General features: G+C 44.0%; 1 protein-coding gene and 1 pseudogene across 10 annotated transcripts in view; both read left to right on the top strand.

Moving 5' to 3' along the window:
* The window catches only part of HPS5 (HPS5 biogenesis of lysosomal organelles complex 2 subunit 2), a 50,551-nt gene extending 27,217 nt beyond the window's left edge, over positions 1-23,334 (top strand). For 3 of the 10 annotated variants that reach the window (XM_008275123.5, XM_008275122.5, XM_051833997.3), the window contains exons 11-23: positions 273-431; positions 2,008-2,200; positions 2,853-2,976; positions 4,237-4,386; positions 5,667-5,744; positions 6,010-6,590; positions 12,623-12,743; positions 12,952-13,107; positions 14,313-14,432; positions 15,163-15,276; positions 17,067-17,173; positions 20,784-21,054; positions 22,625-23,334. In XM_008275123.5, the coding sequence (XP_008273345.3) occupies positions 273-431; positions 2,008-2,200; positions 2,853-2,976; positions 4,237-4,386; positions 5,667-5,744; positions 6,010-6,590; positions 12,623-12,743; positions 12,952-13,107; positions 14,313-14,432; positions 15,163-15,276; positions 17,067-17,173; positions 20,784-21,054; positions 22,625-22,685 (2,235 nt within the window). In that variant the 3' untranslated portion in view covers positions 22,686-23,334. Of the gene's footprint in view, positions 1-272; positions 432-2,007; positions 2,201-2,852; positions 2,977-4,236; positions 4,387-5,666; positions 5,745-6,009; positions 6,591-12,622; positions 12,744-12,951; positions 13,108-14,312; positions 14,433-15,162; positions 15,277-17,066; positions 17,174-19,963; positions 21,055-22,624 lie in introns of all 10 variants that reach the window. The other 7 variants (XM_070072629.2, XM_008275124.5, XM_070072638.2 and 4 more) reach the window with 5 other exon arrangements.
* On the top strand, positions 8,143-8,700 carry LOC127487668 (COX assembly mitochondrial protein homolog pseudogene; annotated as a pseudogene).
* Positions 23,335-23,695: the final 361 nt, after the last annotated feature.

Below are 23,695 nucleotides of genomic sequence, written 5' to 3' on the forward strand. Positions count from 1 at the left end.
CAGAGAAAGAGAGAGAGAGGTCTTCCATCCACTGGTTTTCTCCCCAATTGGCTGTAACAGCCGGAGCTGTGCTGATCCAAAGCCAGGAGCCTGGAGCTTCGGACCCAGGAGCCTGGGTCTCCCGTGTGGTTGCAGGGGCCCAAGGACTTTTTAAAATTATCTTTGAAGTTTTATTTTCTGTGTTAAACTTCTTTCAGTACATTGGCCTTTAGATATAGGCTTAATTACAAACAGTAAGCTAGTTCATTGGGTTTTTCTTATCCTTTTATTAGACAAGAAAAAGCTTGACGATAGATAAATTGGAGCATTTGAAATCTCAGCTGGACCTTGCAACCTGTAGTGATCTAATTTCTCAACTGGAAGAATTGATCTTAAGATTTGAACCTTTGGATTCTACTTGCAGCAGTCGAAGAAGTTCCATTTCATCACATGTATGTATTCTCACTTTATATTTTTATTTATTTGAAAATCAGAAAATCAGAAAGAGAGAGAAAGATATAGAGACAGATAAGGAGATCTTCTATCTGATGCTTCACTCCCCAAATGCTTGCAACATCCAAGATGAGGCCAGGCTGAACTAGAATGCAGTCTGCATCTCCCATGGAGGTGGCAAAGACCCAACCTACTGCCTCCCAAGGCATGCGTTAGCAGCAAGCTGAAATCAGATGCAGAGTCAGGACTCAAACCCAAGCATTCTTATATGGGATGTCAGTGTTCCAAGCAGCCTCTCACCCTGCTACCCTCACTTCTTCTTCTTCTTCTTTTTTCTTTTAATGAAACACCATACTAGAATTAATTTTTTGAAGATTATTATTTATTTATTTGAAAATCAGGGTTACACAGAGAGAGGAGAGGCAGAGAGAGAAAGAGGTCTTTCATCCGTTGGTTCACTCTCCAATTGGCCACAACGGCCAGAGCTGCACCGATCCAAAGCCAGGAGCCAGGAGCTTCTTCTGGGTCTCCCACACAGGTGCAGGGGCCCAAGGACTTGGGCCATCTTCTGCTGCTTTCCCAGGCCATAGTAGAGAGCTGGATCGGAAGTGGAGCAGCCAGATCTCGAACCAGCTCCCATATGGGATGCTGGTGTTTCAGGCCAGGGCGTTAACCCACTGCACCACAACGCCAGCCCCATACCCTCACTTCTAAGAGGATTGTATTGTGGAGTAATATTTCTCCAGCTTAGGTTACACTCTTTTATCATTGAGATTTCAAAACTTGTCTTGTGGTCCATCTTTTTTTGAAGAAGGCAACTTGCTTTCAGCTATTAGATAGCTAAATGAGGCCGGCACCGCGGCTCACTAGGCTAATCCTCTGCCTTGCGGCGCCGGCACCCCGGGTTCTAGCCCCGGTCGGGGCGCCGGATTCTGTCCCGGTTGCCCCTCTTCCAGGCCAGCTCTCTGCTGTGGCCAGGGAGTGCAGTGGAGGATGGCCCAAGTGCTTGGGCCTTGCACGCCATGGGAGACCAGGAGAAGTACCTGGCTCCTGCCATCGGTTCAGCGCGGTGTGCTGGTCGCAGCGCGCCAGCTGCAGCGGCCACTGGAGGGTGAACCAACGGCAAAGGAAGACCTTTCTCTCTCTGTCTCTCTCTCTCACTGTCCACTCTGCCTGTCAAAAAAAAAAAAAAAAAAAAAGATAGCTAAATGAAGCCTTTACTCAGGTATGTCTTGGAGACACATCTGGTTTTGTCACTCTACTTCACACAACCTCCAGCACAAGTCATGTTGCCCCTAGCACGTGATTTGAGATTCTTCATGCAGCTCAGGATTGTCTCATTTAATCCCTGCACCTTCTGAAGACAAGCCAGAGAAATATGGCTGCGTATGCTACTGGCACACGCAAGGCACACAGCTGCAGGCATCAAAACCTTGTTCATCCATTTGTTCTGGTGAGCCATAATTGTTCTCCTTGACTTTCCACTTTAGAGTGAGTATTTCTCTGAAAATGGTGCATTGTGTTATAAAGGAAAGTTTTACTTTGTGTGTTTTTTTTTTTTTAATTCATTTTTAGGAAAGTTTCAGCATTTTGGACTCTGGTATTTACCGTATTATTAGTAGTAGAAGAGGCAGTCAGTCAGATGAAGACTCTTGCTCCCTTCACAGCCAAACCCTCTCAGAAGATGAGAGACTTAAAGAATTCGCCCCACATCAGGAGGAGGAGCAGCCGCCGCCGGATCAGTGCTGTGGCTCCCAGGGACATGAAGGTGCTGACTCTGTCTGGGGTGGTTGCTGACATGAAGCAGTTATTCTCTGAGTTCTTGTTACAAGGATTGGCTTGTGCATAGGGTTTCTATAAGGTGCTGACAATTTTTAACCTGCCGTAGACTTTCCATCCAGGTCCGTGGATCTGCTCCCCACTAGAAGAGTAGGCTTATGCCTATTTTTTCACCCCTCATGTTTGGGCTAACGATAATAAAGTGCCTACTTTCAATCATGCATCAAAATGCTGGAAAATTTAAGGTAGAAGTGAGCAGATTTTATCTTGACTAACCAAATTATTTTCCATCAGGAATGAGAAATTGCTACAGTTTTGGGGGCCAATGCCTTCCATTTTCAATTTGAGTATTCCTGTGACTGGACTGTTGAGAAGAGATTAATAAAGCCTTTAAACTTCTTTTTTGACTTATGGGGATTGAGGGTCAGTAGGCCAATGCAGGTACCTCCCTAAGTGTTGTATGTGGACCATCCCGTGCATCTTGTAAACTGAGTTCTGCCCATTTTGTATCTGAGTCAGTTGTGATTTTGGTATTGAAGCGTTCATTTCCTTTAATTTATTCATCTCAGAATTTCTATAAGATTAAAAAGCTGCTCATGTGATTAGATTTTGTTTCTTTCTGCCCCGATTCCATTCGTTAGACAATGTTTCTCATGTTCCAGTGACGTGTGCGACAGATAAGAGCGAAACTTTCCTCCCCTTCGGCATTCCATTATCATTTCGTTCTCCATCTCCTCTTGTGTCTCTTCAGGCTGTCAAAGAAAGGTAAAACAGTTAGTGTTTATTTAATTCCAGTTCTACTGTAACTTCCGTTGTCATATTAGGCTCCTTGTGCTGAGAATGGAGACACTGTAAATGAGAAAAAAATAAAAGGTCCCTAAGTGATTTCTTCTAAAGCCTGTTAACTAAATAGTTAACTTGGTTTCTCATATAGCCTGAGAACTGCTAACTTCTCATTTCAACCTTGAGGCATTTAGCTTCCTTTTGTTTGTGCAGCTGGGATTTTGAGTTGATACAGATGTGAATTTTTTCCCCCTCCAGACAGAACTGAAATTTTTAAATCTGTTTTTCCTTATCCCTGAAGGGAACATTTTTCCCATATCATTAATTGTTTCTTGATCCTTTTCTGTTTGGGTTCAGAATTGGAGACTTTTCAGAATTCTTTTTTTCCTCCTCTATGAGACCAAGATTGGCATTTGAGTTTGAGAGAGAAGACTTTGTATAGCTACTTAACTGCTTATCTGAGTCTTACTGGACACAAACTGTGCTTATTAAGAAGGGTGTATTGTGACTGCTGGGCAGTTGAGTGTCATGAAGAAATTCTGTTATTCTCTGCCCAGAAGGGGCTGATGATCACATGGCTTACTCTGCATAAACTGACAGAAACATTATAGATATAACGAGTGTGGAAGGAATTTTCTTTCTTTTTTTTTTTAGATTTATTAATATATTTGAAAGTCAGAATCACAGAGACAGAGGGAGAGACAGAAAGGGAGAAAGAGAGAGAGAGAGACAGCGAGATCTCCTATCTGCTGGTTCACTCCCCAAATGGCCACAAGGAGCCAGGAGCTTCGTCTGGGTCTCCCATGTGAGTTCAGGAGCCCAAGTACTTGGGCTGCCATCTGCTGCTTTCCCAGGCCATTTGCAGGGAGCTGGATCAGAAGTGGAACAACCAGGACTTGAGCCAGCACCCATATAGGATGCTGGCATTGCAGGTGGCGGCTTAACTCACTACGCCACAGTGTCAGCACAAGACATTTTCTTTAGCTTTGAAACATTGGTTTTTCAGGGCAATTAAGTAAATTATACTGAATTATTATAATATAAGTTTTACTTGGGACTTAGGTGAAATATATACATATCATTGACTGGAGAAGTTGCTGTAAACAGAATGTTTCTTTATATTAAGTCCAAAATGCCTTCCTAGAACTTATAGGAACATAAAAATCTCAGGTACTGAATTTTTCATTCTTGGCTGTAATGAGATTTTTTTTTCACGTTAACATTTTGGTATTTGCCTTCCAGTGTTTCTACCTTTGTGCGTAAAACTACTGAGAAGATTGGTACCCTTCATACCAGCCCTGACCTGAAAGTGAGACCAGAACCCAGAGGTGAAGAGCAATCTTGTGAAGAGGATGTGAGTTCAGTTTCCTGCCCAAAGGAGGAAGACACTGAGTAAGCTCTTGTATTAAATCTGTGTGAATTCTAGAGGAGTCAGCTGTCAGTTTGAAGAAAGCCACGGACTGCGTTCTGTAGGAGAAGGCACGTGTGTGATCCTGCTCACTGAAGATAGTGCAGCTCGGAAAAAACTTCTGATGTCACAGTCTTGAAAAATTACATCAGTCCATAACGAATCTATTAAGAAAAAGAGCACCTAATTAAGACAGTTTAGCACATTTTTCCATCTTTCCCATGTACCATGCTCTCACTCCCCTGTAATCTCTTCAAACTTCTAGGATGTCCGAGGAATTTAAGATTAAGATTGATTTCATATGACTGCCATGGCTCTAGGCGCTGTCTCTGTTCTGCTTCTGACTAGCATGTGACTGTGGGTAATGCTTGCTGGCCTCCAGGATACAGAATATGCTGTTGCCTGATGGATCTAAAAGGGAATATTAGGTGTGTGAAGATAGTGAAGAAGAAAGGGACTCTTTAGGCAATGAATAAACCACTCAAGCTGTTGGTGTTGATGTCCTGTCAGGTACCTTCCCATGGTATGCTGGTGGCATGTCCTCATGCAGCACAGATGAAGTAGGCCCTTGGTCTCTCAGGCTGTGAAGTATGTTGTTTGGTCTCGCCTTGTCTCACTTCAGGGGTTCTGGGCCATAGCAGGAAGCAAGCTCAGCTAACAGTGGTCCTGGAACTGGGAGAGACCCACACACAGGCCCAGAAAGTCTGGGCAGTCAGATAAAATAAAGGGTGCCTTAGTTCATGGAAGAAAAGTTTTCTGACATGGCATTTAAGGCAGCCCTCATCAGCCTGAATGTGGCCACCTTTTTCAGCTTCATCCTTCCAAACACACTGAATTCCAGTCCTGCTGGATGCAGTGTGTCCTCTGACACCTAGAGTGTCCTGCGCCTGGAGCACTGTGCTATTTTTTGTGACATAAACACCACCTCCATGGGACTCTTCCCGTGATCGCCTAGTCGGAGTAATTATTCCTTCTTCTCTCTTCTGTGGCACAGTGTTGTTGGGAAGTGCTACCCTTTAGTATTCGTTATTTTGTTTTTGTGTTACCTTACTTGTTTGCATGCCTTTCTTCTTAATGAGAGCTTGCTCTGACTTGAGCTTAGTCACCTTGAACCCATGGACTGTTTTGTGTCCCCGTCTGTTTGTCTCTTGAAACATGATACAATCCCAGTACAAGTTAGTAAGTGCTCAGAAGTATTTGTCTAGGAAAGTTCTGATGCCCTATAACTCTTGTGGATTTTATTCTTACTTTTCACCTTTTTTAGGGAGAAAGAAGAGGTGGCAAGTCAACCCCCAGAAGAAGACAGGTTCCACGAGCTCAAAGTAGCCACAGCAGCAGCAGTGTAAGTGTGAATGAGCAAGCTTTACGGTGAAGGGGCATAAGACTTTCTGGTCTCATCAGTAATGGTCTTGCGAATTGGTAAAAGGTGACACTGTTAATGTTCTCTGTTTTGTCATCTTGCCGAGATAATTGTTATTTTAAGAATTGAAAAGTAACGTTTATTCCAGATGAGCGTATCATATTGGTTGGGTTTATTTAGCCTGAAATAATTTCTTTTTAAGAATACACACGAAACATAAATTTCATAACTTGTCTATTTTATATAGGACCGAGCTGCAGGACCCTCTGGTTTTATTTGAACCCGGGGCTCTGAGAATGGTTTTACAGGAGTGGCTTTCACAATTGGAAAAAACGCTTGCCATGAAGGACGATTCAGATGTTGCTGATACTGGCAGCTCATCCGTGACAGTGGACCAGGATGTGCTGTTGCCTGATGAGTCACAAAAGGGAGTGGTGGATGAAGACACTGAGAAAGAACAAAGGGACTCTCTGGGCGATGAAGAACCTGTGGACCAAGCAGCGTGTGAGTCTGTGAGTGGTCTGGAGGAGCCACAGGATAATTTTTTTCAAATATGTTCTCCCTGCCCCATAGCAAATGGTCTTCAGAAAGACCTGGCTGAGTTGACGACTTTGTGTTTGGAAATGAATGTATTGAGTTCTAAGATCAGAAGCCCAAGTGAGCATGTGGATCACAGACTGCAGCAGGGCTCTCCTGAAGATACTCTGGCTTGCCAGTTCCTGAGGAAGTATTTTTTCCTCCTGGACTTGAAAAGAGCAAAGGAGGTCGTCAAGCTTAGCTATGGAAACACCCCTCGTGTTTGGGATACTTTTATTGCAGGTTTGAAAGGTAATGACCAGAATGCCGTATCAAGGGTAGATTTGGGTGTAGAGGGAGTAGCTTTTGGGAAGTCTGGGGCTTAACACAAGATTTAAGTAGAAAATTACCTCTGTTTTGGTCGACTGTCCATTCTGTTTTCCATTCATTTTAACTTTTAATAATATAATTTTAATAATAATATAAATTTTAATAATATAATAATTAATATTAATTTGCAACTGTATTGTAAGAGAATTTTGTTTCCATCACAATCACATTCAGAAAATGATGTAGCAATATTGGAGAAATAGGGGTTAAAGTAAAACGTTGATAAGTGCAGATAAATAAGAACAAGAAAATCCCTCATGTAACTTCCTAAGACAGAAATTATAGGTCATCCCTTAGTATCCATAGTGGGTTGGTTCCAGGACTGTCGCTAGATCTGGAGACTAAGTATTTACAAATATCGAGTACTAGAGTGTGCCAGCTATGGTGGTAAATACTTTTCAGGTATCATTTCATTCCGTCCTTGTAATGTTCTTCAGAGTGGATGATATTATTCCATTTTATAGGTGAAGAAACTGAAACACTTCAAGATAATAACAGCTGAGTTGGCTGCACTGTAATGTTCATATGGTAATAACTCAGATATAGGTTTACTTCTCACTCATATTTTAACAGCCCATATACAGGTGTCCCAAGTCAATGGCAGCTCCCTGCCATGTGGTAGGTTGTTTAGCATTCCATGTTCTTTCCATTATGTTAAGCTCTGTCCTTCCTTTGGGTTTGGGGTTGAGATTGGGCTGCTGTGCCCAGGGGAAAGCATGTAGAACACGCTGTCTTAGAGGCCTCCATCTCTTCCCTTCACATTCCAGTGGTGAAAAGTCTATCACAATGCCGCCAACTGCAAAGGGAACCAGGAGATGTGATCTATCTAGGTGCCCAGGAGGAAGAGAATGAATGTGTATAGAGTTTCATGTCTGCCTTAGATACCTCAGTGCACAGCCAGCTGTGTCTACCTTAGACTTGACTGAAGGTCACAGAGCCATTCTGCTACAAAAACCAGCTTTCATACTCTAAACATCATGCACTGCCCTTTCTACTGCTGTAGTCCCATGTTTCTGAAGAGGCAAAGTTTCTTTCCTTTTTTCAAAAAATTTATTTATTTGAAAGGCAGAGCATCAGAGAGAGTGGGAGAGAAAGATATCCTCCCTCTGCTGTTTTACTCCCCAGAAGGCCTCAACAGCCAGGGTTGGGCCAGACTGAAGCCAGGAGCCAGAAACTCCATCCAGGTCTCCGGTGTGGGTGTAAGGGGCTCAAGCACTTGGGCCATCATCTGCCATCTTTACAGGTGCATTAACAGGAAACTGGATTGGAGGTGGAACAGCTGGGACTCAACCAGCAGTCTGATATAGAATGCTGGCATTGTGAGCATCGGCTTAACCTGCTGTGCCACAATGCCGGCTCCAAGGTGAATTTTCTTAGTTCAAAATTCTGCTAAAGTAGATGATGACATGTTTCTAATCATCGATTTGGACTTAGGCAGGTTTTTGCTCATTATTAAAAGCACATAGCTGGGGAACCTCCAGGCAGTGGCACCTGTTGTCAAGTGCAGGCTCCTCCCTTTCCCACCCACTTCCCCGGAGCCTCCATGTGGCTCTTTTCCTGCCCACTGAGATGGCGCTCGCCCCCGCAGAGCAGCATCTCAGACATGTCAAAAAAGACGTTTTGATCCCTGAAGTAATGAGAGAGGAGGCCAAAGAGAAGTGTTCTGAACAAGTTCAAGATTTTACCAAATGTTGCAAGGAATCTAGAATCCTTATGGTAGTAAAATGTCGGAAGGAAAATTCTGCATTGAAAGAATATCTAACTGCCTACCATAGTGATCCAGCCTTTGGTGAAGGATGCAGAATGGAATACCTGAAGGAAAGGGAAGAATTCAGAAAAAGCGGAATTCCTACTAAGAAAAGACTAAAGAAACTTCCCACCAGCACGTAGAAAATATTCCAGTGACATTCAGAGACTGGAATATCTGTGAAAGTCATTTACAATGTAAATCGCCTCGCATAATGGACTCAGCATAAAAATTTTTTATCCTAATTATGAAAAATATTACCTAAAATACAGATCTTTATTTCAAAGTTCTGATTTATTAAATGAGATAGAAGTAAAAAAAACCCTGCATAGCCACAAGTAGAGATAAATTTTCATGTTATCTGACTTATGTATAGTTTCTTTTCCTTTTTTTTTTTAAGATTTATTTATTTATTTGAAAGACAGAGTTACACAGAGAAGGAGAGGCAGAGAGAGAGGTCTTCCATCTGCTGATTCACTCTCCAATTGGCTGCAACAACCAGAGCAGAGCCAATCTGAAGCCAGGAGCTTCTTCTGGGTCCCCCACACAGGTGCAGGGGCCCAAGGACTTGGGCCATCTTCTGCTTTCCCAGACCATAGCAGAGAGCTTGATCGGAAGTCGAGCAGCCAGGACTTGAACCATGGATGCCAGCACTGCAGCGACAGCTTTACCCACTAAGCCACAGCCCCGGCGCCTGTAGAGTTTCACTTCTGCTTCAGTTCACATGCAGCAGATAAGTGCCTAAGAAATGATTTCTGGGGGGCTGGCGCCATGGCTCACTTGGTTAATCCTCCACCTGTGGCATCGGCATCCCATATGGGTGCCGGGTTCTAGTCCTGGCTGCTCCTTTTCCAGTCCAGCTCTCTGCTGTGGCCCAGGAGGGCAGTGGAGGATGGCCCAAGTGCTTGGGTCCGTCCCTGCACCCGCATGGGAGAACAGGAGGAAGCACCTGGCTCCTGGCTTCGGATCGGTGCAGCACCAGCCATGGCGGCCATTTGGGGAGTGAACCAATGGAAGGAAGACCTTTCTCTCTCTCTCTCACTGTCTATAACTACCTGTCAAAAAAAAAAAAAAAAAAAAAGCAAGTCAAGAAATGATTTTTGGTTTCTTTTTTCTGTGTTGTGGTAGATTTATTGTAATGTAAGATAAGAAGCAAGTCACTGCTCTTCAGATGTGTTCAATTGTGTGACATTACATACTTGGAAATGTGTCTTATTGCTATTATAAGATCATACCCAACCCTGGTCACAGGAGAATAGCAGAAGAGTCTCCATCAGCCTCAGTGGTGGTTGTTGTTTATACCCAAGCTGCCTGGAGCAGGTGTGGTGGGCATTTTTGAGATGATGTAACCACTCACTTGATTTAGGTCTAGCTTAGAGCCCACCCAGTCCTTAAGTTTCCCTTTACTTCTTCTGCTCTAAATGAGGCTTTCCTCCTGAATTTCTTAGGTACTTAACTGCCTGAAACAATTAAACGAGAAACAGTGAGACTGGAACCAAAAATGACTTTAGGGAAGTTTATTTATTTTTATTTATGTAAAGGTAAAGCAACGTGGAGGGGGGTGTGTGGAATTTTCCACCCACTGGTTCACTCCCCAGCTGGGGCTGAGCTAGGCCAAAACTAGGAACTCTGGTTCTTCCATGTGGGTGGCAGCTGTTGTGCCCTTTTCAGAGAGTGAACCAGCAAATGGAAGACTCTCTGCCTCTTCCTCTCCCTCTGCATTTCTGACTTTAAAATAAATAAATAAACTCAATTTTTTCTTAACGATTTTATTTATTTATTTGAGAGAGTTACAGAGAGAGGAAGAGACAGAGAGAAAGATCTTCCATCCACTGATTCACTCCCCAATTGGCCACAATAGCTAGAGCTAGGCTGATCTGAAGCCAGGAGCCAGGAGCTTCTTCCCAGGATCCCACATGGGTCCAGGGGCCCAAGGACTTAGGCCATCTTCCATTGCTTTCTCAGGCCATAAGCAAAGAGCTGGATTGGAAGAGGAGCAGCTGGGATTCAAACCAGTTGCATATGTGATGCTGGCACCGCAGGCAGAGGCCTAGCCTGCTATGCCACAGCACTGACCCCAATAAATAAATCTTTAAAAAAAAAAAAAAGTGAAGTAGACAGGACCCAAACCAGGTACTTTCATATGGGATGTTGATGTCTTAAGCAGTGGCCTAACCCACTAAACCACAATGCCCACACCAGTGATGTTTTTAGAAACAAATATATCAGAAAGCAAAGGTTAGATTTTAGAACCTTTTGTTGAAAATAACTTTTGGAACTGAACTTTGAGATTCAAGAACTAATTAAAAACTACTTGGACCAAAAACTCATTTTACTTTAGATTCTTTAAAAATAAAACATACACACACACAAATAGTATTAGCTAGATCCTCACTAACTTTATTTGGCAGGCTTGGTTTTAAAAGATTTTTGACTTTCCCCCTAAATCAGATCATTCTTCAAGGAATGGATATTTGCTAGACTGATTTTTTTTTAAAATATGTATTTATTTATTTGAAAGTCAGAGGTACAGAGAGAGAGAGGAGAGGCAGAGAGAGAGAGAAAGGTCTTCCGTCCTATGGTTCACTCTCCAGATGGCCACAATGGCTGGAGCTGCACCGATCCCAAGCCAGGAGCCAGGAGCTTCTTCCAGGTCTCCCATGTGGGTGCAGGGGTCCAAGGACTTGGGTCATTTTCTACTGCTTTCCCAGGCCATAGCAGAGAGCTGGATTGGAAGAGGAGCAGCCGGGACTAGAACTGGCACCCATATGGGATCCCGGTGCTTCAGGCCAGGGCATTAACCCAGTGTGCCACAGTGCCGGCCCCTAGACTGATGTTTTTAATTGTGGGGAGCAGCCCGGACTGGACTGAGTTACTGGAATTAAGACTTATTCTATGCATCTGCTCTCCCACAATATGGCGCTGGGAGAGAAGTAAACAGCTTCCGCACAGCTGCCTCCAGTTCAGCTAATACACTGTAGGACTTGCTCCTGATTGGAGGAGAGCAGCGTACTCGGCGTGTGGGCAGCCGAGTTGGGATTGGCGGAGGAGGACTATAAAGGAGGAGAGAGACGGCATGCACCGGGAACATCTATGAGGAACATCTAAGGGGAACATCTAAGGGGAACACCTGTGCAGCCCCCCGAGAGAGCCGGCCGGCGGTGTGCCGCTCCCCTGCGGAAGTGGGGAATGTGGCCAGGGGGAACTGCCCTTCCACGGAGGTGGAAGGGATAGTAGCCAACCCGGGAAGAACCAGCAGCAAACCCGGGGAGGGCCGAGCAGACGAAAGAACAGCGCAGGGTCCTGTGTCGTTCCTCCACGAAGAGGGGGAGCGACATTAATAAAATTAATTTCGTTGAGTATAATTACTTTTTTTTAAAGATTTACTTATTTGGTAAGGCAGAGTTACAGAAAGAGAGGGTAAGAGAGAGAGAGAGAGAGAGAGATCAATCTTCTGTCCTCTGGTTTACTCCCCAAATGGCTGCAACAGCTGAGGATAGACCAGGCCAAGCCAGGAGCCAAGAGCTTCATTCAGGAGTCCCACATGGTTGCAGGAGCCCAAGGACTTGGGCCATCCTCTGCTGCTTTCCCAGGTGCATTAGCAGGGAGCTAGATTGGAAGTGGAGCATCCATGACTTGAACTTGCACCCATATGGGATACTGGCATTGCAGGCGGTGGCTTAACCTGTTTATCACAACACCAACCCCAATAAATTAGATTCTAAAAGAATATTGGTACTAGTCTAGGAATAATTGAATTGACATTATATATATAAGCTATATATTATGTATAAGCTATACTGTATATATACTGTGTTATTTGACATATATAAGATATATATATAAGCTATACTGTGTATATATGTGTGTGTGTGTGTGTGTATGTATATATATATATATAGCCCCAGGTACTCATTTTTTTCAAGGATAATATAATAGTCACTGTGTATTTGTTATCTGTTCCTTCGTTTTGTTTAAAACTTTCCATATGCTTTGCCTCTCAATTTGTTTTTAAGGTCCTTAAAAGTAGAAATTACGTGTCTTTTTTTTATGGTTTGTCCTATAACACTTAAGAAACATTAGGCCTTGCACATAATAGGTGGATACAGTAAGTCTGACTGATGATAACATTGTTAAATGAATGTGTTTATGAGTTGAATATTTGCAAGTTAGAGATGAAGAGGAAAGGATGTGTTTTATCTTCTAGAAATGGCGAGTTCCAATTCTACATACAGGGAGATGGAAGAAGGAGATCTCCCAACAAGACTAAAGTTATTAGATGACTCGGTTCCTTGTGACAGTCCTTTGTTGATTGCCTATGCTTCCCGGTAGGTTGAACTAAATGTTGTTTATATGAACTAAATATGTTTATGTGAACTAACTAACGTACAGGCATTGTTTTTGTGTCTTAGTCCCCAAAGTTTCACTCATTTGCATATTGGGCAGCTTCTTGTTAGTATATTTATTTGCATTTCTAATAAACATTGAAATTGGAGACTAAAGTGTTTTGTTTTGTATTTTTGCTTTTAAATGCAGGTTGTATGAGAAGTTTGGAGAATCTGCCCTTCGATCCTTGATCAGGTTTTACCCATCCATTTTGCCTTCAGATATCATGCAACTGTGTCACCATCATCCAGCTCAGTTTTTGGCCTATTTAGACAGTCTGGTGAAATCAAGGCCCGAAGATCAGCGGTGAGAAGAAGTGCATGCTTGCTAACTCCTCTTTCTTTTGACAGGGCATTGGGGCTCTTATAAGCAGGTGTGATGTTTTTCCTGTTGACTACCTTTTTGTGGACAATATCTGAACTTTTTGCAGGTTGTTCTTATTTCCAGTTCTTCTCTTTTTAGACTAATGCTTCATTTCCTATCTCCCCATGTCCCTGTAAACACCCACGTTCTTTTTGTTATTTTAGACTGGTGACTCCCTCCTTTCTGCTTTCTCTGATAACAGCATATGTGCCACAGGGGTTTTTCTTTCTCTTTTTTGTTTTGTTTTTGTGAATCCTTTGGCATTTCCTTACCTTTTTTTTTATTTATTTTTTATTTTTTTGACAGGCAGAGTGGACAGGTGAGAGAGAGAGAGACAGAGAGAAAGGTCTTCCTTTACTGTTGGTTCACCCTCCAATGGCCACTGAGGCTGGCGCACCACGTTGATCCGATGGCAGGAGCCAGGTGCTTCTCCTGGTCTTCCATGCAGGTGCAGGGCCCAAGGACTTGGGCCATCCTCCACTGCACTCCCAGGCCATAGCAGAGAGCTGGACTGGAAGAGGGGCAACCAGGACAGAATCTGGCGCCCTGACTGGGACTAGAATCTGGTGTGCCAGTGCCGCAGGCAGAGGATTAACCTATTGAGCCACGGTGCCAGCCTGGCATCTCCTTATCTTAAGGCTCAGCTATTCATTTAGAAGACTGTTATTTTCACCAGCATTTCTATACATTTGCAGCAGGAGAGTTTTCAAGTTCTTCCATCTGTTGTATTGAACTCTAAATTTTATTCATCCCTCCGACATTTAAAAAATTATTCATTTATTTATTTGAAAGGCAGAGAGACAGCCAACTGGGCAGACAGAGCTCCTATCCACTGGTTCACTTTCTGAGTGCCCACCATGGCTAGGGTTGAGCCAGGCTGGAGACAGGAACTCAATCCAGGTCTCCCACATGGGTTACAGAGACCCAATTGCTTGAGCTATCACCTTCTACATCCCAGCATGTGAATTAGTAGGAAACTGAAGTTGACAGTGGAGCTAGGCCACAAACCCAGGCACTCCAATATGGAACAGGAGCATCGCAACCAGGGTCTTAACTGCTAGGTCAAACTCTTGCCCCCGCATCCCTGTATTTTATGTTTCCTTTCTTAGCATGAAGATTGGTGACCTTTCTCTCCAACTTTCTCTTAGGTCATTCTTCCTTGAGTCCCTTCTGCAACCAGAGTCTTTAAGATTGGATTGGCTGCTCTTGGCAGTGTCCCACAATGCTCCACCAAGCACAAGTACCATGGATGATGAAGGATACCCCAGGTATGGAAAGAGTCCTCTTCCTAAGGACTAAGCTCCAAAGTTCCTTTGGAGTGGAGACAGTTTATTCACATTCGGCACTCAGGGGTTACTTTCGGAATAGCTATGAAAAAGACTGACTAAGTTGTGGTGGTGGTATCTAGAGTGTACTTCTTAGTGGTTGTGAATATTTGGGTCACAGACCTTATAAGATTCCTTTTAGAAGAGTACACATTAATGCAGCTTTGCATATGACTTGAGAGACGATTAAAATGACCCTTGAAGCTCTTTCATGAACCCACAGGGAGAAAAGTGTGTGTGTGTGTGTGTGTACGTGCACGTGTGCACCAAAAATTTGTCAAGGAATTTCTGTACACAACCAACCTGCTTTAGAATTTACAAAAAAAAAAAAAAAATGAAGAATTTCACAAAAACAGGTGCTGGCACTTGTATGAGAAATGTTCCTTGTGTTTCCCTCCAGGAAAACCTTTGTAGAAGCCCTGTAAATGCCTGCCTTGTATGCCCAGGCACAGGCCTGGGAGGATATACAGTGGCTCTCTGTGAATGATGGGTTATAGGCTTCTCTTTCTTTTGCTCTCAGTTGTCTAAAACACCTGACTTTAGAAATGATTAGGTTATAAAATGCTTTAAAGATATGGCAGTGGAATATTATCTCTGTTCTTATTAGACGCCTAGTAGGCACTTTCTGGAGCTTCTTTCACCCCTAACTTACTGCTGTTTTTTCATTTCACAGGCCTCATTCACACTTGTTTTCCTGGGGTTATAGTCAGCTAATCCTTCTTCTAATCAAACTTCCTGCAGATTTTACAACCAAAGAAAAAATGATTGAAATTTGTAGGTCTTGTGGGTAAGTAAGGATTTTTATAGAAGCTGAAGTTGAAGTAGAATCATTTCAGTTAATGTCCTGGCAGTTAAAGGGCCTGAATTGATGTGCTTTATCATTTGGGAATTCTCTTTGCTACATTAAAATAAATATAGCTTTTTGTTTTAACTGACAGAAAAATAAACATCTGTTTCCTTTTAAATTTTGCACATGTTTTTGGTGTGGGAGAAGCTGACCCTTGCTAATTCCTCCCAATGCTCTCTGCCTAGTAGCTCGCCACAGTTCTCAGACCTGTGGATGGTGTTTAATTAAGCAGCAGTTATGGTTGATGTGGGATTTCTGGGATGAGATTGATCAGAATGGGCTCAGTAGAATTGCTGGGGAAGGGCTCAGGGAGAAGATGAGACTTTGGAGGTAACCCCTGGAGGCTGGGCAGGATTTCTGTCCGTAAAGGAGCCAGGAAGAGGGGGATCAGGGGGGAGAAACAGGACGAGCAAGGGCCTGAAAAACTGGTGTTGCTTATTACACACCTCGCACGTGAGTCAGTTATTGATTGCCTGGCAATGTCTGATGGCTCCTCTTGGATTATAATCCTTTGTAGAGAGGGATGTGTGTCTGTTGTTTTTTATCTTAGAGTCTAATTTGTGCAGTGGGAGGCACTAGATACATACTTGTTCATTAATAATGAGAGAGAACATTGGTTAGGTGATGGGTAATGAGATCATACTGCATCTTGACAGCTGGTCCAAAGAATTTAGTTATCAGTGGAGACCCTTTTGAACTCTTTGGTGTGAAAATTACATAATGAAAGTGAAAGTTTCTAAAGTCTTTTCTAAAAAAGTCTGGAGAAAGGAAGGCCAGCTAGGAATCTGTTGCAGTAAGTAGTTCAGGTGTAAGTGAATTGGTGACTGGCAGAACAGCAAAAGGAGCACACGCAAGAGATAGTTCAAAGGAAAATACAGTGGGATTTGTTGATACTGGATATGACAGATGAAGGCAGGGAAGCATCAAAAAAGAGAACTCCCATGGTTTGCATATTTGGAGAAGAAATATGCTACTTTGGTATTGAATCTTAAAGTTTATGAAGTATATAAAGCTTAAAAGTGCCTCAGGATTGGTACTTGGTTTCAAATGTCAGTATTTATCATTAGCTTTTATTATTTTCTTAAATGCCTTAGATCTGTTATCAAATAAAACATTCTGTGACATTGGAAATGTTCTGCACTGTCCAGTATAATAGCCACCAGCCACATGTGGCTACTGAGTCATTTTTTGTTTTTTGTTTTGTTTTGTTTAAAGATTTATTTATTTATTTGAATGTCAGTTACACAGAGAGAGAAGGAGAGGCAGAGAGAGAGAGAGAGGTCTCCCACGTGCTGGTTCATTCCCCAAATGGCCACAACAGCTGGAGCTGGGTCACCCGAAGCCAGGAGCCAGGAGCTTCCTCCAGGTCTCCCCCATGGGTGCAGGGACATCGGCCATCTTCTGCTGCTTTCCCAGGCCATAGCTGAAAGCTTGATTGGAAGTGGAGCAGCTGGGACTCGAACTGGCACCCATATGGGGCTGGAACCAGTGCCCATATGGGATGCCAGCATTGCAGGTGGCAGCTCCACCCACTACACCACAGTGCCAGCCTCAGCCATTAAGTCCTTAAAATATGGATATACCAACTGAAAAACTAACTTTCACATTTTATAAACTTTTAAATTCAGCATAAAAAGTGACATGTGGCTGGTGTCTACCATATTGGACCGTGCAGCTCCAGATAAATTCACTGCCTTTTATTCCTTTCTTCAACTTTGATTTCTTGAAAGTTTCTGGCCTGGATATCTTACTCTCTGTTTGGAGCTGGAGAGAAGACGAGAGGCCTTCACCAACATTGTGTGTCTGAATGATATGAGCCTGATGGAAGGGGACAATGGTATGTGAATCCCACTGCTTACTTTTGGCTGTAGTATTTTACAAGTCACTCCAGACTTTTCAGTAAAGAAATATAGTGGGGGCTGGTGCTGTGGTGTAGTGGGTAAAGCCGCTGCCTGCAGTGTCGGCATCCCATGTGGGTGCCAGTTCGAGTCCCGGCTGCTCCACTTCTGATACAGCTGTCTGCTATGGCCTGGGAAAGCAGTGGAAGATGGCCCAAGTCCTTGGGCCCCTGCACCCACGTGGGAGACCCAGAGGAGGCTTCTGGCTCCTGGCTTTGGATCAGTGGAACTCTGGCCATTGCAGCCATCTGGGGAATGAACCAGTGGATGGAAGACCTCTCTCTGTCTCACTCCGCCTCTGCCTCTCTGTAACTCTGCCTTTCAAATAAATAAATAAATCTTTAAAAATATATATATAGTGAACAGTTAAATGATCATATATTTAATTCTAGCTACTTGTCAGATTTGCAGAGGGTTTTATCTGTACTATTTGGTTTATTTTGAAATCATAATTAATTATAAACTACAGGCAACTTTTCTATTTGATGATTGCCTACTGTGTTAGACATTATATGATGTGCATTCCATATGCTTTTTTGTTGTTGTATTTAAAGACTTATTTATTTTATTTGAAAGAGAGAGTTACAGAGAGAGAGAGAGATCTTCCAGCCACTCGTTCACTCCCCAAATGGCTGCAATAGCTAGAGCTGGGCCAGGCCAACGTCAGAAGCCTGGAGCTTATTCCAGGTCTCCTGCACAGGTAAAGGGGCCCAGGCACTTGGGGCCGTCCTCCCCTGCTTTCCCAAGAGCATTAGCAGAGAGCTGGAAGGGAAGTGAAACACCCAGGAGTTGAAATGGCATCCATATGGACTCTGGCATTGCAGGCAGTGGCTTTATCCACTGTACCACAGAGCTGGCCCCATATGCTGTTTCAAGAGGGACAAAACTCTTGGGATAGTTACTCTTATTAACCCTTTCCAGCTCTTATAACTGGAGCCCAGAAAGAGTTTGCTGGCCCAAATCCACACAACTGGTAAATGTTAGAGCTAGTATTCAGATGCAGCCTGACTACCCAAAACTGCTATTCAAGTTTTTACTACATCAGGTTGTCTTTTTACATAGCCAAAAGTTAGAGCTCAATAAGATGAACTTAAAGTGGACTTACTGGAGTGTGCATGTAGCACAAGAGTTAAGTTGCAGCCTGGGACGCCTGCATCCCGGTCAGAGCTCCTGGTTTATGTCCTGGCTACTCTGTTCTGATCAAGTGTCTGCTAATGTACATCCTGGGAAGCAGCAGCTGATGGCTCAAGTACTTGGCTCGCTGTGACCCACGTGGGAGACCTGGGTTGAGTTTCAGGCTACTGGCTTCAGCCTGGCCCAGCCCTAGCTATTGTAGGCATTTGGAAAGTGAACCAGCAGATCAAAGATCTCTCTCTGTGTCTCTCTTTGCTTTTCAAATAAAATGAAAATAAGTAAATAAAATCTAAATAAAAAATAGTCAGCTATCTAAGTCTTCACAGGTGTTTTGATACTTAAATTTTTTAATGTATTTATTTAATCTATTTGAAAGGCAGAGAGACAGAGAAATCGAGAGATTTTCCATCTTTTGATTCACTTCTCAAATGCCCACAACAGCCAGGGCTAGGCCAGGACAAAGCCAGGAGCCTAGAACTCAGTCCAGTGTTCCACAAGGGTGGCAGGGACAAGCACTTGAGCCATCACTTGCTACCTCCCAGATTGCACATTAACAAGAACTGGAATGGAGAGCAGAGATGGGACAGCTATGGAACGCTGGTGTCTTTTTATTTATTTATTTTTTAGAGATTTATTTATTTATTTATTTATTTATAAGGCAGAGTTACAGAGAGGCAGAGGCAGAGAGAGAGAGAAATCTTCCATCTGCTGGTGTACTCAAATGGCCACAATGGCCGGAACTGGGCCATTCCGAAGCCAGGAGCCAAGAACTTCTTCTGGGTCTCCCTTGTGGATGCAGGGGCCCAAGGACTTAGACCATCTTCTACTGCTCTCCCAGGCCATAGCAGAGAGTGGGATTGGAAGTGAAGCATCTGGGATTCGAACCATCACTGGGATGCCAGCACTGCAGGCGGTGCCTTTACATACTGTGGCACAGTGCCAGCCCAAGAGGCAGGTGTTTTAAATGGTGGCTTAACCATTGTGTCAAATGCCAGCCTGCCTGTTCCATCCCCCCAAAGAAAAAATTTTCATCAATCCAATTCAGATCAACAGTCGGGAGGCCACGACTTTGACGTACTACATCTGAAGTCTGAGAGTCCATTCTGCACTCAGACGGGTGGTCCTGGTGTGCTTTGTGTGCTGCCATCTTCATCTCAGTGCAGACGCCGACTGCATGACATCAGGGTCCTTCACCCGGCAGCAGAAGGAGCCACAGTCTTTTGTAGGCCCTGTGCAGCCTGTGGGCATGGGAAAAGGACAGTGAGACAGAGCAAAGCCAGTTGACTGCAGAGGGATAGCTTCAGATGTCACAGCTGAGATCACCTTGGTTCTAGGAGTGAAGCAAGCAGGCTAGGCAGTTTTGGAGGACTCTCCTACATATACTTGAGAAAATACAACCAGAAAAATTAGCTATAAATTGTTTATATTTTAAAAGTTACAATATGATATGTTTGTTATGGAAAAATATAAAAAATTCAGGAAGTACTAAGGAAATAAATATCACCTAAAATCTTCCTCATCCAGATAAGAGTGCTCCTAAGCCTTCTGTTTGTGTAATAATAATATTAAAAATAAGCATCTGGTCTATTAAACAGGAGTCTTTTCTAGATACTTCTGATGACACATATCAGCTGCTGTCTAAGGTGTGTTGATTTGATTGCCAAATACAAATTATGTATCTTCCTTCTCTGAATGCATAATAAAATCCAGATTCCTAAGCTGGTCCTGACGCCTGGCCTGCTGAGCTCATCCTCACTGCCCACTACCACCTCTGTGCACCTTTGGTTTTTTAGAAACTCCTTCGGCTCCGCAGGTTCTTCCCTGTGTCCTCAGACCCTCCTCGCTTGCCCCTTCCCTTCCCAGTGGCCCCTGCTCCACCCCTGTGCATTGTGTGGCCCACCTGCATGCACCCTCTCAGCTCTGCTCATCTTCTAGCTTTCTGCTTAAATGTCACTTTCTCATGGAGCCCTTCTCACGTCCTCAAAACAAAACCAGCCATTCTCTCTAATGGTTCCTTGTTCTTTTCCATCATGGTTCTTAGCACGATACGAAATGCATATTTATATGTGTGTTTAATTTCTGTCACCTTTGCCAGACTGTAAGCTCCGCGGAAGAGCAGGGAGTGTGCCTGCTTGGTTCAGCAGCGCATATCTAGTTCCTCGCACAGAGTCTGCAGTGGGTAATTACTGAGTGAAAGAGTTCTCAAGCTAATTTCATGGCTTCTCTTTAGTTATCGTGAGCCATTTATCCCGTGAATGTTTAGAAAACAACTTTGGTGTTAGGGCAATAAGATTATACTATTAAATATCTTTATGTTTTAATATCGAATGCTTTCACAAACGGCTTGGAGCCTGTCCTGTCTACAGGCAGTGTGCTGAGCCATCAAGGCCAATGCTGTTCCTGTGTACCGTGTAGGTTGGATCCCAGAGACTGTGGAGGAATGGAAGCTGCTTCTCCATCTCGTACAGAACAAGAGCACAAGGCAAGCCCCTGAGGAGTCGCTAAATGGGAGTCTCAGCGATGGGCCTTCCCCCATTAACGTGGAGAATGTGGCACTCCTCTTAGCCAAGGCCATGGGCCCAGACCGGGCCTGGTCGCTGCTGCAGGAATGTGGTCTGGCCCTTGAATTGTCGGAAAAGTTCACCAGAACCTGTGATATCCTGAGGATTGCCGAGAAAAGACAGAGGTAATACAGTCTGCCCCGCGCTCCCCTTAGTGCTTGAGACTGTAGAGCCCCACCCAGGGGGAAAGGCAGTTGGAGTGTAGGCACCATCCAGCCCCGACCCCTTACTGACAGGTGACCAGGTGACCGAGCTGACTAAGGAAAGAGGCTGAAGTAATAGTTCATTCAGCGTCCTGAGCAAGACCCTGGTTAATGTGAGTACCCAAGTCTGATGTGGACTCGATCCTTTAAGAATATTATTGGTGCTCGACATCTAATTGTCTCAGTCAAGTATTTTTTTTATTGTGATAAATACACAGTAAATAAACGTTGCCATCTTAGCCGGTAAGTGCTGCTAAGTGCTGCTGTGCAGCCGGTCTCCTGAACTCCTTCATCTTGCGAGCCTGCAGTTCCACACTCAATAAGCAGCAACTCCTCCGCCTCCTCCCCCAGCCCCTGGCAGCCTCCACTGTGCTTTCTGTTCCTGTGAAGTTGGCCGTTCTACATGCCTCGTCTAAATCATACATATTAGTCTTTCGTATGACCGGTTTATTTGACTTAGCATGATGTCCTCAAATCATCCATGGTGTAGCGTGTGTCAGAATTTGCCAGAAACATTTTGTTTTGGGTTGCTGCCACTTGGCTTTTCTGCTATAATGCTGTGTCCATTTGTATATCATCTTTGGAGAAATACCTATTCAGGCAGGTCCTCTGTCCTTTTTTTTTTTTTTTTTTTTTTTTTTTTTTGACAGGCAGAGTGGACAGTGAGAGAGAGAGACAGAGAGAAAGGTCTTCCTTTTCTGTTGGTTCACCCCATAATGGCTGCTGCGGCCGGGGCACTGCGCTGATCCGAAGCCAGGAGCCAGGTGCTTCTCCCAGTCTCCCATGGGGTGCAGGGCCCAAGCACTTGGGCCATGCTCCACTGCACTCCCTGGCCACAGCAGAGAGCTGGCCTGGAAGAGGGGCAACCAGGACAGAATCCGGAGCCCTGACCGGGACTAGAACCCGGGGTGCCGGTGCCTCAGGCAGAGGATTAGCCTAGTGAGTCACGGCAGCGGCCTGTCCATTTGTTTTTTGTGTTTATTTTCATCTACTTGAAGGGCAGAGTGAGAGATTGAGAGAGTGAGTGAAAGAGATCTTCCATCTACTGACTCACTCCCCAAATGCCTGTAAATAGCCAGGCCACCTGGGTTTCCCACACGGGTTACAGGAACCCAGGCACTTGATGTGTCATCTGCTCCCTCTAGGATGTGTTTGCAGGAGCTGAATTGAACCAGCACGCCAGTGTGGGTGGGGTGGCTTAACCTCTGCACCACAACCCCTCCCTCTCTGTCCGTTTTAAAATCAGAATTATTTGATGATTATTATTTTTGTTGTAGGAGTTATCTTAGATTCTGAATGTTAACCCCTTATAAGATATATAATAACTATTTTTTCCCACTCTGGAAGTTGGCCTTTCACTTCGTTGATTGTGGTTTTGATGCACAATCAGTCAAACTTTGGAATCCTCCAGGTTCTTTGTGGGTTGTAAGTTTTTTGTGAAGAATGAACAGTTGCACCTAAATTTGCTTGTTTCCTCTCTTTGGGATTGCAGGGCCTTGATACAAAGCATGCTTGAAAAATGTGATCGGTTTCTGTGGTCTCAGCAGGCCTAGTGGAAGAAGGTTCAGCAGGATTTCTTGACGTCTCGGGAAGGATGGAGTCGTGCTCCTCAGCCTTCTGGATGCGTCTGTTACAGAAAGGAGGGCACCACCAAACCCCTGCCACGTTTTTAGGGCCCCTTTTGCCAGTGTCTGTAACCTTGCCATTTGTGGCTCTGTGACCTCAACAGTTGCCAACCACGGTTGGATTTTGAAAGGAGTGTGAATATTCGCAGCTGTGTAGTATTTATCCTGAACTACAGTATTATTTGCTGTCACTAGTGGTCTAGGGGGATTCTGTCCTACTGTGTCCCTTGCATTAGTCACGTGAAGACAGCTAATGCTATTGACTGGAGTTGAATTCTTTTTTTTATCTTGTCTAGGGCCATGTAGAAATTACTGACGTAGGACTTGGTATAATGGAATTCACATGTAAAATAAGCGAAGCACTGAAATTTCAAATTATATTTAAATAAAATGGTCTCATATCTAAATTGAACTAATTTAATGTTTTCCCCCAGTGTTTGACATTTTGTAATCTGAACCAGTATAGAACTGACTGATTAATTACTGGACATGTGTTATCTCTAATGATTCTCAAAAGAATCATGCACTTTAAAAGATTATTTTTAAAAAGCCACAATAAAAGCTGAGTGCCAATAAAGACTGTGTAAGTGTGTGTGCAGTTTGAGCTGAGTGTCATTTGTCAGGCTCCTTTGCTTTATTTTTTTTTTAATATTTATTTATTTATTTGAAAGTCAGAGTTACACAGAGATAAGAGAGGCAGAGAGAGGTCTGCCATCCGATGGTTCACTCTCCAGCTAGCTGCAACGGCCGGAGCTGTGCCAATCCGAAGCCAGGAGTCAGGAGCCTTTTCCGGGTCTCCCACGTGGGTGCAGGGGCCCAAGGACTTGGGCCATCTTCTACTGCTTTCCCAGGCTATAGCAGAGAGCTGGATCAGAAGTGGAGCATCTGGGTCTCGAACCGGTGGCCACATAGGATGCTGGTGCTACAGGCCAGGGCGT

This window comes from Oryctolagus cuniculus, chromosome 1 (genome assembly GCF_051225735.1).
Source record: "Oryctolagus cuniculus isolate XC-2025 breed Fujian yellow rabbit chromosome 1, ASM5122573v1, whole genome shotgun sequence".
NCBI classification, from domain to species: Eukaryota; Metazoa; Chordata; class Mammalia; order Lagomorpha; family Leporidae; genus Oryctolagus; species Oryctolagus cuniculus.